The 14,626-nt window shown below is 44.5% G+C and overlaps 2 protein-coding genes across 4 annotated transcripts; both read right to left on the bottom strand.

Annotated features, from left to right (window-relative positions):
• Positions 1–227: 227 nt before the first annotated feature.
• LOC141372060 (zinc finger protein 320-like) lies at positions 228–7,092 on the bottom strand. Of its 3 annotated transcripts, none has more exons than XM_073890522.1 (4): positions 6,928–7,092; positions 3,959–4,050; positions 1,958–2,084; positions 228–625 (listed from the first exon to the last, which is right to left on the bottom strand). In XM_073890522.1, exons 2-4 carry the CDS (start codon positions 3,971–3,973, stop codon positions 615–617), a joined length of 153 nt encoding a protein of 50 aa, XP_073746623.1. In that variant the 5' UTR covers positions 3,974–4,050; positions 6,928–7,092; the 3' UTR covers positions 228–614. The 3 variants fall into 3 exon arrangements, with proteins under 3 accessions (XP_073746623.1, XP_073746621.1, XP_073746622.1); XM_073890520.1 differs by lacking the exon at positions 228–625 and adding an exon at positions 934–1,013; XM_073890521.1 differs by lacking the exon at positions 228–625 and adding an exon at positions 1,023–1,048.
• Positions 7,093–12,311: 5,219 nt separating this feature from the next.
• LOC112818847 (uncharacterized) lies at positions 12,312–14,269 on the bottom strand (the record flags this gene model as incomplete). Its single annotated transcript, XM_025865938.2, has 1 exon — positions 12,312–14,269. A coding segment is annotated over one exon (1,565 nt), but the record flags the coding sequence as incomplete, so codon positions are not given.
• Between the last annotated feature and the right edge of the window lie 357 nt (positions 14,270–14,626).

The following is a 14,626-nucleotide window of genomic DNA, read 5'->3' as shown; positions in this document are numbered from 1 at the left end:
ATGATCCCAGAGTCCTGGGATCGAGTCCTGTGTTGGGCTCCCTGCTCAGTGGGGAGTCTGCTTCTCCCTCCACTCCACCTGCCCGCCCCCCCATTCGGGATCTTTCTCTCTCAAATAAATAAAATCTTTAAAAAAAAAAAAAGGAGCACAATTATGTTAAAAAAAATTTCTGTACTTGTTCATGCAAAATCAAGTATACTCCTTAGTGTACTCGATCAACACTGCCACAGTGTCCTCAAGACACACTTTGGTGACACGCCAAAAACCGGAAGGACAACTGGAGCCATAAGCCACGGTCTCATGCTACACTCAATGTCAGCATCCTGGAACACGCTGACCACACTACTCAGGTGCTTCAGGGCCCATGTCTCTACTTAGCAGGATGATGCTCTGACATCTAAATATATGTGCTCTCCATCCAGAATGTTCTTTTACCCAGTAAAATTCCTCCTGGGAGAGTTCACCACAAGGTGCCCAGTTGTCCAAAATATGAGGATAAAATTTCAGACGCTGAGGAACTGTACTTCAGAACCAAGAAAATTTCACAGGCAACACCATACAAACTTAGGAGACCAGGAAATCAGGGACAGCCAAGGGTTTCCCACACTCCCAGACTAAGGAGGAGCTGCAAGAGGGAGACAAAGACAGGAAATTAAGGAAGGGGGTCTGATTTTGTGGGGTGTTCAAACAGGACCTAAGGTCTACCTACAGTCTCCAGGCTGAGGGCCCAAATCCTGAGATACAGTCCCCTTGAAGGACTGGGAATCAGAGGTTTTCCCCGCCCTCTCTCTATACAGCACTGCTGAAAGCAATCTCAAAACACCCTTCTATTCCCAGTACACATGCCCCCGAAGGGCGGAAGTGGAAATGAGGATATGGTAGAGGCACGGATCAGGCAGAAGGCTTGACACAGCCCATGCTCCTGCCTGGAGTCCCAGATGCAAAAGAGCAGCCGATGTTCCCATCATGACAGGTCACTCAGCACATGAAATGGGATGCAAGCTGGAGAAGGCCTGCAGTCAGGACGAAGGGGAGCCTCAGATCAGATCTGTGTGGACGGAGTAGGGAAGGAGAGGCTAAGGAAGGAAGAATACCCCTTACAAAGAGCCCTTCATGTGCTCCCCAAGGTTGAACCAGTAAAGGGCCTTGGGGGGGGCAGAGAACTGCGTGTCTGGGTCATGTTAAAGACTGCCCTTGTTGCTGACAAGAGCAGCAGAACCACCGAGGAGGGCACAGAAACATACACATACAAAGAAGAGTGAAGGAGAGGGAGAACAGTGAGTTCCTGTGAGAGTCCACGAGAAATCACCTCTTCTTTTCCAACCACCTCTCCTATCCAGAGGGAACGGTCCAAACGACATTTCAGGAAGTCACTTTCTGCCATCTATCCCTATTCGTGTTCACATCTTTGACACCTTCCCACCCACCAGGGTTTTGTTGCTAGTTTTACCCCACTCTTAGCATTTCAGAGCAAGCACTCTGCACAGTGGAGATAATATTCAGCTCAGAGAGAGATTCCTGCTGATATGGAAAACAGCAGATGATGTCCTGGGGTTTTCCCAGTCCTTTGTCAGCTGAGACCAAGGACATTCATTACAGGCGCGTCTAGAATAGCATTTCACAAATTTGTTCAATGACAGTCTTCTTCCTAATGCTTAAATGTTTGACAGATATCCAGCTCTCTTCCCAGAACGACCAAGTCAAAATTACCGGTGTAAAACCAGGGAATGTGGTATTTTAAAGTTTTGACATAAGGTCTTGTTCCTTCTAGCACCACCACTACCTGCATGATCATCTGCGTTTAAAATCCAGATACTACATTGTGAAGCTTTTCATTTCTGAATCAGCAGGGCTTCAATTTCAGTCAAGCAGAGAAGGGGCTCCCAAGAAATCCCCAAGAAAAACACAAAGACACACCAGAGCAGTACCCAACCTCCATACGGAAACTAATCCTCACCCAGGAAGACCAGGTTCCTGTAGTTCTCCACCATCACGTCCCTGTACAAGGCCCTCTGAGCAGGGTCCAGGCACTCCCACTCCTCCGGAGAGAATTCTATGGCCACATCCCTGAAGGTCAACAGTTCCTGAAACGAAAGCACATTTCACCAAGAGGCCATTAGGGAACTACTTACTTCATAAAAATGAGAGGAGAAGAGAGGTGGAAGGCTCAAACAGAAATGAGGGCTTCCGTAGGTCCACAAAAGATCATTCTGAGCAAGTCATATACCCCTGATTTGGATTTGTTACACTTTTCCATCACAGGATTTCCTTCAGCTAAACTGAGGATTTTACAATATTGTGCCAGATAAAATACACAAATGCAAAAACATCGACAAATGGTAAACTACACGCAAGTTCTAGGTAGTATGTTGTACACACCAAATGACAGCAAATTTCCACACGAGCTACAGCATGAGTAGTGTCTTCAGGGTTGATAAAGTCTATAGTAGTGTTAATGAAAGGTGTAAACTGCAAAATGGGAATCTCATAATAATAAAGCCATCTGAAGTTCTGAACACTTCCCATATGGTAAGCATTACTCTAATGCTTTACAAGTGTTAACCTGTAGAAGGACATTGCATCCAATTAAATTAGTATTTGTTCCCATCTTACACAGGACCCAACTCTGTCACACACACTCTAATGAACATGCCTCTGGTCAAACAGATACAAACGGCAGAGCGTGCACCTGAACCAAGTGGTCAGGCTTTAGGATGGAACTCATAGTGCCACCCAGTGAAGTAATGCATGCAACAATAAACGTCTGTTGACAGAGGGTTGCTAATGAAGAAAACCTGAAACAAGTTCAAGGCTGAAACATAAGCCTGGATAAAAGGTCAATATATGCGCATGCACACACACATGCACATACACCATATTCCTACTGCTATTATCTCATTTCCATGATGGTGCAGAAATAAATTTAAGGCCATGGAAAATATGTCAGACATACTTCCAACGTTAAAATAAATAAAAGTTATTTATGAAAGGATGATGTCTTTTTTACACACCATGGGCTAATGTTCACACACACGTGTGGACAGAAAACACAAACATTGAAAATAACTGAAATCAAAATAATCAGTTTCTAAATGACATCTTTTATTTTTTTAAGATTTTATTTATTTATCTGATAGAGAGAGACACAGTGAAGAGAGGGAACACAAGCAGGGGGAGTGGGAGAGGGAGAAGCAGGCCTCCCGCTGAGCAAGGAGCCCGATGTGGGACTCGATCCCAGGACTCTGGGATCATGACCTGAGCCGAAGGCAGATGCTTAACCGACTGAGCCACCCAGGCGTCCTTAAATGACATCTATTTTTACATAAATCTTCATTATCTATCATTTTTTACTCATGTGCATTTCTGGTACAAGAACACGTGCAAATTGTATTAGATGTAAATAAAACTGTCAATGTTATTCTATTTAGTCTGCTTACAAAAACAACCCTGTAAACACAACTTCTTAAAAAAATATTTTATTTCTTTGAGAAAGAGACAGAGAGTGAGAGAGAACATGAGTAGGGTGAGGGGCAGAGGGAGAAGCAGACTCCCCGCTGAGCAGGGAACCCAATGCGGGGCTCGATCCTGGGACTCCGGGATCATGACCTGAGCCACAGGCAGACGCCCCTAAACACAATTTTTTTTAAAGTAATCTCTACTACCAACGTGGGGCTCAAACTCATGACTTCCAGATCAAGAGTCCCATGATCTACCCCCCAAACAAGCCATGCACCCCCTGCAAGATTTTTCTAAAACTAGTAACAAGTACTTTTGATCTCCATTAAATAGATACATGGAAGTGTATGAGCTGGAATCTGCATGCAGATCGAGGGGCTGAGGGCAGGTCCTGGGGTGAGCATGAGCAAACATGTCAGGAGGGACACCAGAGTGTGACGAGCACGGCCACCTGGAGGTGAGGACACAGACGACAGAACAAGGAACTGAGATATGACTTTACCTGAGAATGAGTCATTCCTGACTCTCTGGGCTTTCCTCCTCTCCCTCCCCTGGGCTTCTCTGCCAGGCTAGATGGGTCTTGAGACGTCAATCCTGAGTGTCAAATATATGCTGTTTAGAACTTGGTCAACATACGCCTTCCTGTTGCACACACACACACACACACAGGAAGATCCTCCCCTCTGCTGCCCACCGCCACAGGAGGGATTCAGGGACACCGTACTGCTACATGGAGACCAGCAAGTGAGTGTTGTGACCTCTTCCCGCAGAACTCACTCCCCTCCTGGTGAAGCACACACATGAGCTGCAGCAGTGGGGATCTGGGCGGCATTAGCCCTCCCTTTAAAGCCACAGACCCGCCCCGATGACACCCCATGTAGAGAACAACCCCCCTCACCTCTCTCTAGATCAGGGGCTGCTTTTAGTTCTCATCACTGGATGAGCCAGAGCCCTACTGCTTGATGCTGGATACTGAGGCTGGGCCCCATTATGCCCAAACACAAGAAGAGGAATCTCTGGGGACTGGGCACATGAGGAATGTGCAAAATGCCTCACAATCCCATGGGAAGTCAGGGTGGAACACCAGAGGAGACCAGCCCAGCACCCCACCCACCTGTGGCTCTGCTCCCTCCTAGGGCCCTGTCCCCTGTGTGCAAACAGTGGAAGAGAAAGGAGCAGAGAGACCCATGCAGAGCAGGCATTACAGGTCAGAATGGGGGGTTGGAGGGAAGCTAGAATGGGACATGGCAGTGTCAGAGATGGCCCCATGAGAAGGTGATCTCACAACAAACACCTGGGGAAGGAAGTTCACCACCTGCATTTGAAGTCAGAGAATTCTAGACAGAGGGACCACCCTTGGGAAAGCCCTGGGGCAGTGCTGACCCTGGCCTCAAGAACAGCAAAGGCATCTGTGGGCCTCAATCCCAGGGAGGGAGGAGGACACAAGCAGGGGATCAGGTCACAGAAGTAGATCAGGAATGTCCAGCCATGGTCTTCAGACAATGTTCTCCTCCATCTCAAGTGAATTCTGGAAGCCCTGTAGTCTTTCACCCAGATTAGTCTTTTTTTAAAAAAATTCTATCATAAGTGAAAACAGAAGACTAGCCAATGGGGTACTCCTCCAATCAGAGAGGGTTGAGGAAAAATATGCAGAGGAAACGGAAGTTAACAAGGTGGAGAGAAGAAAACTGAAACACACACACACAAACGAGAGGTAAGATTTGTCGATACTGTAATGTCCAGAAAGCCATTAAAAAAAATGTCTTCAAAGGAAGGAGTGGTCACTGTTCAACATGTTGCTGATCAGATGAAGAGAGTCAATCACCCAGCAGATTTAGAACATTGGAGGACATTACTGCCTCCGACAAAGGGAATGGAATGGTAGACCAAAGTCTGAGGGCTAAGAGTCAAATTCAAGCACAACTGCAGAGTACAGACAAATTTTCAGTGTTCTGCATAGAAGAGCTCTTTGTATCTTTTCACTATTGTGAGAAATGCTATGAACATAAGAGTACAAATACTTGTTCTGGTCCCTGTTTTCAAGTTCTTTGTGAATATACACAGAAGTAAATTTGGTGGATTATATGGTAATTCTATGTTTAATTTTTTAAAAAAGCTATCTTATGATGCAAATAATTATAAAATGCACGAGTCTTATAAACAGTAATTCTCTTTCTCACCTGTTCAATTCAAACAGGCAAATTTAAAGTTAAATACATTACGGAGACACAGGTCACTCTATCACAACTCAATCACCCATGTCCCATTAACCACCACTCACCCAGATCTGGGTTCCCCTTCTTTCTCCCCCCAAAGGATTTCTGCCTATTCATCTGTTCGTGTCTTTCTCTCTCCTGATTCACTCCACTGTTTCTCCTTTCCTGTGATTCCCGTCTCCAGTCTTGCCTTCTCCCCTTTTCTCTCTTCCTTTCCCTACACCTACACTTTCCGGGGGAGCTCCTGAGACCTACTTCAGCTTCCCTTACTCCTTCTGCCCAGGCTTTCCGACTGCTCCGAGCTCCATCGGTGTCGGCCTCTCTCTCCGCCCCACCCCCACCTGTGTCCTGGGCTCTCCCAGGTCCGTTCCCTCCGCCCCGACTCCCTGGCGCCCCCTCTGGCTGAGCTCTCGCACTGCTGAGTCTCTCCGGGCTGTCAGCCCTCCCGCCTCAGTGCCAGCATCTTCGGCCCACAGCCCTTTTCTCCCCGCTGTCTGCGTCAAGGAGCTCGCCCTCGTGGCCCCACTTCTGCGAACCGAGGGCCCCGACCGTCCTGTTCCCCTTCTTCCGGAGCGCCTCCCTTTCCTCCACATTTCGCTCTTCTCTTTTCTCCGCTTGCGACTTTCCGCTCTTACGGCCTCATTGCAGGTCCCTCCCGCGTCCTCTCTCTGGCCGCCTCTTCACCGACCCTCTCACGGGTCTCTCCTCCGCCATTCCCTTTCTCCTGCTCCCCCTCTCTCCCGCGTCTGCCGCCGTCCCGGCCTCCCTTCCGCGGTCACGGCTTCCCCAAGGCCCCCCATCCTCGCGGGGAGGGGGAGGGGGAGGGGACCTGCTCCGGGACTCCCCGCGATCCTCCGTCCCAAAGCCCGCGCGGACGAGGGTGGCGTCCCTGGGCATCGGTCCTCTCACGCTATGCGGGGCTGCACGGGGCGGGGGCACCTCGGGAGGGCGGCAGGGTCTGCGCAATCCCAGGGCCAGGGCCAGACGCCGCGCCTCCATGGGCCGAGCCGGGCCAGGCTGCGGCGCGAGGCGCACACGCCCGTCTCCCTGGACTCCCACGGCGCGGGCGGGAGGGGCGCCCAGGGACGGCGCGAAGCAAGGAGACAAGGCGGCCGGCGGCGTCTGAAGGCCCGAGGGCCGGGGGACCACAGGCAGGGGCCGACTCCGAACAATGTGAACCTAAACGCACCGGGACCCCCGGAGCCGCAGCGCCGCCCGCAGGGCTCCGTGCGTATCTCCGCGACGCCCTACTTACCGCGGTGGGAGGCGGGGGTGAGGGGACTCTAATGTGCGCGGAGACCCCAGACCCCAGGGTTGTAAGCCTGGGGACTGAGATTCTGACGTAGAAACGCGAAAGTTAAAATCCCAGGCAGCCGATTTGACCTTCGCTCCCGGCTAGCCGCTTCCGGGTCGGCGACAATCTGCGCCTGCGCGCAAGTGGGACGACGGGACTGGGAAGGCCCTGTGGGGAGTGCTTCCGGTAATGGGCGGGAGGCGAACTGTGGCCTGGCCGAGATGCTCGCCGCCCTTGGGCGGGGTTGGGGCAGAGCCTGGGTGGAGCGCCTCCGGCCGCTCCGGGAAGCTCGTACTGGCCAGGCCTTCGCCCTGAATTCGGTGGGTGGGTTGGGGCGGAGATTCGAAGAAGCATTTCCGGTAATGCGAGGGAAACACGTCTGATCTCTGGAGCCAGGGCGGCGGTAGGGCGGAGCCAGGCGGAAACTGGGCGCAGAGCTTCCGGCGCTGGGCGCACCGGAGGGGTGGTCCTGTCTGGGCCGTCGGCGTCGAGGCTACGACCGTTGGGCCGGGCCTGGGTAGGGCGTCGACAGAGAGGTCGGGCCTTCTGGTAGCCCCTACGACCAGGGGCCGGATCCTGGGGACGTAACCAGGATCTCGGGTAGGATCTGGCTGGGGCCTGGTTGCCTCTGCTCCCAGTACGTGTTTTTGACTTTCCATCCCTTCCCATTTCTGTCGCGTCCTGTGTCACAGGACTGCTGCCTGCCCATTTAAGTTGGTTTCAAAAGTTTGAGGGAAGGTTGGAGTTTTGTGGGCCGCCTTGTGTTAAAAGCTAACGTGGTTACGTTTAATTAAGGTGAAAGTGGCATTCCTGAAAAACTGTTTTGAGGACAAGGAACAAGTGTTGGCAAGGATGTGGAGAAAAAGGAACCCTCCTGCACTGTTTGCAGGAGATCAGACTGGTACACTCTGTGGATGACAGTCTGGAGTCTCCTCAAATAAAAGAACTACCTTCTGACCCGTAATGGAACTACCTGGTATTTACCCAAAGAATATAAAAACACTAATTCAAAAGGATACATGCACCCCTATGTTTATTGTAGCATTGTTTATAATAACCAAGTTATGGAACAGAGACGCTTCAGTTGATAGAGGAATGGATAAAGAAGTTGTACACACACACACACACACACACACACAATGGAGTATTACTCAGCCATAAAATAGAGTGAAATCTTGCCGTGTGTAAAAATAATGGATCCAGAAAGTATTATGCTAAATGAAATAAGTCAGAGACAAATAGCATATGACTCAGTAACATGTGGAATCTAAGAAACAAAATAAATGAACAAAGAAAAAAGAGATAAACCAATTTAGGACTTTGAACTACATAGTACTCCCTGAAGGTTGCCAGGGGGGAGGTCGGTGGGGGGATGGGAGAAACAGATGAGGGCCATTTAAAGCACACTTGTGTTGATGAGCACTGTGTAATGTATACAATTGATGACTCATTAAATGGTATACCTGAAACTAGTATAACACTGAGTATTAACTATATTTGGCATTAAAATAAAAAACTTGGGGCGTCTGGGTGGCTCAGTCCATTGAGTGTCTGCCCTTGGCTCAGGTCATGGTCCTAGAGTCCTGGGATCGAGCCCCATGTCAGGCTCCCTGCTCAGCGGGGAGTCTGCTTCGCCTTCTCCCTCTGCTTCCCCACTCCTGCTCTGGGCTGTCCCTCTCTCTCATAAAATAAAAATAAAATAAAAAACTTAATGCAAAAAAACTTCACTTAGAGATAGACATGTGCATCCTGCGACAGGCAAAATGTACTGAGTGGCCTGGGACCAGGTCCTCTGTGGAGAGTGATGTGGGGCCATGGCTGGATCCAGGAAATGTCTCCTGCATTAGAATGTAAGCAACTGAAGAAAGGAGTGCGGCTTTCTTTGCAAAGGATGCAAACTGAAATGTGAAATGCAATACTCAACCAATGTGAAATATACCATTACTGACCAACATTTTTCGGAATGTCATTTCCATTTCTAGCCCCATTCATCATGTGCTCAATCCTGTGTTCATATCTAGAGCTGTTCATAGGCACAAGACCTGGTGTGTGGGAGATGGGGGTTGAGACGTGATATTTAGGTCACCACGGTTTAGAAAAAAATTTTTTTAGAGTACATATCTAATTTGAGTTGTTCTTTGTTTGTCAACGTATTCCACACTTGAAGTGACTGATAAACTCAACTTGAGGTAAACTTTTGTGACCTCATAATTCATTTCTCAGTAATTTCTAAATATAATTGCAAATTCACTTTAGTTTTTTTATGGAGATTTTTGTATGGAGAAAGTTGACAGGTACACAAAACCCATTTTGGGGAGAAAATGAAAACACACAATAGAGAAAGTAAATACTCTTTGGGCCATAGCAGAACCCAGAGAATACATTTTTAATTGAAAAATTCTAGGCACTTCATAATTGACCTTTTGATACAAAATGACCTATTAAATTTACTTTTATCCAGAGTAACACTTTCATAAAAAATTGTTAGCATTTTTGTTTTTCTATTTCTAAATGTTCTGTCAGGTGTGGATTATAATCCTGCTCTTTTGAGTATATATTCTCTAGAAGACTGTTGAGTTTGATGTCATTTAAAGAATACTTTTGCAGTATTTCCAGGGTCATTTGACAGGCACGTGAGTTTTTATATGAACACTAAGGAAAGTGAAGGTAGACTGTCAATTTTCCAAAGGTCTGATTTATACCTTCAATAATCTTTAAGGCAATATCCATGAGTTAATATCCACGTTTCTCTAAAATCCATACGTGTTAAAGATGAATTCTACAGTAAGAACTGAGGAGATAAAGGCATTTTGGATAAAAAGGCTTTTAATATATTAAATTTGTAAGGTTTCCTGTATACATTATGTGGTGTTTCACAAGTTTTAAGCCTGCTTATGGCTTCTGAAGTTTTTAATATTTGAATTACTTAACATTTACTAAGGTTTGAGTATCATTACTTGTAAAATTCTTAAGTTTTCATTCCAAAATTAGTACTGTGGTGATCTCACAAGGATTGAATTTTGGATGAAAACGTTGCCATATATATTACATTTGAAGATTACTCTGAGGTATTTATTTAATGGATGTTTAATAATGTTTGACTTGGTTAAATACAGTGCCCCACTGTGTATAATTTTAAGATCTCTCCTGTATGAATTTCTGATCAGTAAAGATTCATCCTGTCTAAAGATTTTCCAAGTTCATTACTTTTGCAGTTTCTTTGTAATATGTAGAACTATATTATTTTGTTATCAACAAAAAAGGGATCAAAACTTTCCCACCCTTATGCAAATGTTGGTTTTGACACTAGGAAGGATTCTTTCAGGTTGTGACACTAAAAACCTTTTTGATGGATTTCTTTGCTTGAGTACATTTACAATGTGTATCCTGTTTTAAATGTCTTCAAATAACCTAGATATAACTGAAAGAGAATCCACTCCTATTATCACATCATTCCGTGCATTTGTTTCCTGCATGTTAAAAAAAAATACAGTGCTGGGGATAGATGAGAACCTTCAGAAGGTACTTACGTAGATTATGCTGTATTATATAATATTGCCTACCAGCCAGGTTGGCATGAAAGAGGTTTCACAGCATGGACTCCCATGATCACAAACAAGTGACCTGTAGAACTTTCAACAAACTCTCAACAGCTGGGGAGAAGGCAATTATACATGAAAGTCATGGATCCATTTTGTTTATGGGGAATTTTGCTGCTTGTGAAATTTATATTATCCTGCATCGTAAAGATTTCCATCATGTTACAGTCCTATGAATTCTCTCTCCCATGACGACCTCCGGCTGTACTGCAGTTGTGGAACTGCATCAACCATGTGAGGAAAAGGGATACAGGAAAAATCAATCAGGTTTGTCTAAGAAATGGCAGGTACCATGTTACCATTTTTCCCCCTCAGGCCAACTCTTCAGGAAAGGACAAACACCTACAATATTAAGAATCTGTGCTGCAAAGACAGTTAACTCTATTCATCACAAATCTGGGGGTGGAAACTACTACTTCCATTCTAAAGAGGACTATGAAGCACAGTATTGAGTGATTTCAGTAACTTCATATCCTGTTTAGCAGCAGACTGGGGACTTAAACCTACTGGGGGTGGTAACAAATCACATCATGTAAACAACATGATATACGGAAAAAGGTGGTTGATGATGTTCTTCCAGTAATCTAGATCTACATTTAGCTCTTTTCATAAGCTGTCCTTGTAGTTTAAATATTTTATTTATTTATTTGAGAGAGAGAATGAGATAGAGAGCATGAGAGGGAGGAGGGTCAGAGGGAGAAGCAGACTCCCTGCTCAGCAGGGAGCCTGATGCGGGACTCGATCCCGGGACTCCAGGATCATGACCTGAGCCGAAGGCAGTCGCTTCACCAACTGAGCCACCCAGGCGCCCTTTCCTTGTAGTTTAGATTCTGGTATGCTATTATAATTTTTTCTGCGACCAGGTTCCATTTATATGTAGAGATTTATTCTATATGGCAACACCAATTACGCATAAAGCTTCTGAGATTTTTTTCCTAAGACATTTATTTATTTAGAGGGAGAAAGAGACTGCAGGGGGGAGGGGCAGAGGGAGAGAGAGCCTTAAGCTGACTCCACACTGAGTGCGGAGTCAGACGCAGGGCTTGATCTCATGACCCCAAGATCATGATCTGAGCTGAAACCGAGAGTCAGATGCTTAACTGACTGCCCCACCCAGGCGCCCCAGCTTCTTAGATCTTAATAAACTGTAGATACTCCGATTGCCACATAATACAATAGGAACCTGCCCCATGACCAAGTTGGACTTAATGACTGCAGGATTTGCTTAATATGAGTACAGTAAGAGAGAGTCCTTTCTTTTTATCCCAGGAACAAAACAGTGGTACCTGTCACCACAGCACTGAACAATTTTATGATGCCCCAAATTATGGTAGATAAAACACAATATGGAAATTATAGCAAGGCAGCAGGATACAAGGTTAATGATCAAAAGTTAACGGCCTTCCTAGATACCAGAAATAAACAAGTGAATTAAAAATTAAAAACAAAATACCATTTACATTAGGACCAAAATAAAAGGAACCATCACAGACACTAGTGGCAATTCACAAAAGGTCTGTGTTGAAGACATAACATCATTAACAGATTTTCAACAAGTCTAAAGTTGATAATCAAGTAATGTCAACAAGAAATAGAAAATAAAAAGATCATATAAACTGAAGATAAGTAGGGTGTTCCACAAATATCCCTGCTCCTTTGACACCCATCATTTCATGAATTTTAAAACATTTGACTTTTAATTTTCCTGCAGAGTGTAAAATTTGATTTGATTAATCAAGAATTAGACTTAGTTCATACTATTAGAATTCTCTGATGCATAGTATATTGTGAAACCTGCTTAAGCAATGTACCAGCAATCATTGTATTTGTAGCGTTTTCTCTGACATGAAATCTTTGGTGAATCCTGAGGCAGGGCATGAAAGCTGTGCTACATTCTTTGGTGAGATTTCCTTGCAGTATGCATTCCCTCATGACTCCAAATGTGAGAACATTTAATAAAAGCCTTACCATAACCTCTACATCTATATCTTCATTCTATGTATATTCTGGTGTCTACTCAGGCTTGAACAGTGCTTAAAGAATTTGTCACACTCATGACATTTGTAAGGTTTCTCTCTGGTATGAATTCTCTCATGACTCCAAAGGTATAAACATTTAATAAAAGTCTTACCACACACTTTATATTTGTATCTTCACTCTATGTGTATTATGGTGCTTATTGATGCTTAAGTAGTGCTTAAAGGCTTTGCCACATTCATGACATTTATAAGGTTTCTCCCCAGTATGAATTCTTTGGTGAACAGTAAGGCTTGCATTCTGACTAAAGGCCTTGTCACATACATTACATTTATAGGGTTTCTCTCCATCATGAACTCTCTTATGTTGAGTAAGATTTGAACTCCTGATAAAGGCCTTGCCACACTCATTACATTTGTAAGGTTTCTCTCCAGTATGAATTCTCTCATGACTCCAAAGGTATGACCGTGTGGTAAAATCCTTACCACACTGATTACATTTGTAAGGTTTCTCTCCAGAATGGATTCTCTTATGTTGAGCAAGATTTGAACCACTAGAAAAGGCTTTGCCACACTCACTACATTTGTAAGGCTTCTCTCCAGTATGAGTTCGCTCATGACCCCAAAGCTGTGAAGGTATCATAAAATTCTTACCACAGACATTACATCTAAATGGTTTCTCTCCAGTATGAATTCTCTTATGAATACAGAGGTGTGAACGCGTGGCAAAATCCTTGCCACACTGATGACATTTATAAGGTTTCTGTCCAGAATGGAAATTCTTATGTTGAGCAAGATATGAACCATCAGAAAAGGCTTTGCCACACTCATTACATTTGTAAGGCTTCTCTCCTGTATGAATTCGCTCATGACCCCAGAGATGTGACTGTGTGGCAAAATCTTTACCACATATATTACATTTATATGTTTTCTCTCCAGCATGGATTCTCTGATGCCTCCTAAGGTTTGAGAACCTCTTAAAGGCTTTGCCACACTCATTACCTTTGTAAGGTTTCTGCTCAGAATGAATTCTTTGATGAGTAGCTAAGGTTGAGCAATGGCTAAAAGCCTTCCCACACTCATTACATTTGTAAGGTTTTTCTCTTTTGGGTGTTTTCTGGTGTTGTGTCCGTGATGAAGGATGCATAAGAACCTTCCCATATCTATTAAAAATGTTGGTTTTGACACTAGAAGGAATTTTTTGAAGTGAAACTGAAGTCTTTTTGGTAGGCTTCTCAACTTGGTTACTTTCATGAATTTCTTCTTGGGTCTGAAATCTCTGCAGTTCAGTCAGATGTGAATGAAAGCTTAATTCAAGTGTACTGTCCAAACAGTTTCTATACTTGCTTCCTGAATAACCTACCTTGTTTTTTAGTGCCTTACTCACCGTATCATGTTTGTAATATTCAGATGTATTTCTGTAATATTCAGATGTATTTCTTCCTATGGAAACATTGCGCTTTACAGGAAAATGATTACAGAATTTATGATGTTGTTGATGTTCTCTACAGGCGAGATTTTTGTAATGGGTTGCAGTGTCTTCGTAATTTTTTTCTTCATAAAGCCACTGAGTCTCAAATTTGTTCACATCTTGGATTTTTCTCAAATCGAAATCCTCAAACTCATGTCTTATGTGTCTTTCCAAGAAAATTAATGTTTGGAATAATTCTCCATTATTAATGTCTTCTTTTGGTGGTAATTCTTTGCTCACACATCTGGTAAAGATATCTGTAAGATATAAAGAATCACAGGCTTCCTATTAACCAGAGTTTGAAGATGGGTATTTTATAATGAAAAGTATTACACCAAAATTAAAACTCATAATTACAGAGCTATTACATTTGTCAACCATGGTATGCAAATGAACAGAAACACAAAGGATAAGATTTCACAATAAAGAAAGGCTGATTACAGGTAGTTCAAATTATTTTCAGAGAAGCCTATTTATAAATGCCCTATGATCAAAAGTTACAACAGCCCTGAAAACTTCGGAATTTTCTACAGGTATCCCAAAGATCATAGCAACCTAGAGGAGGCATAAAGGTGGCTCATATTTAAAAGAAAAAAAAAAAAAAGAAAAATACA

The sequence above is a fragment of the Callorhinus ursinus genome, unplaced genomic scaffold (assembly GCF_003265705.2).
Source record: "Callorhinus ursinus isolate GAN/ISIS: 27379988/994484 unplaced genomic scaffold, GSC_fseal_2.0 scaffold581, whole genome shotgun sequence".
Classification (NCBI taxonomy): Eukaryota; Metazoa; Chordata; class Mammalia; order Carnivora; family Otariidae; genus Callorhinus; species Callorhinus ursinus.
Note: the sequence above shows the minus strand (reverse complement) of the source record. Positions and strands in the feature narration are given on the sequence as shown.

Bases quoted from the DNA above. Each gene is read 5' to 3' on its own strand.
- LOC141372060 (XM_073890520.1), bottom strand. The intron at 1,014-1,957 runs GTGAGGATTAGT...TCCTGACTGCAG, and splicing joins CAGGAACCTGGTCTTCCTGG to GCCTTCTCCAGCTTGCATCC.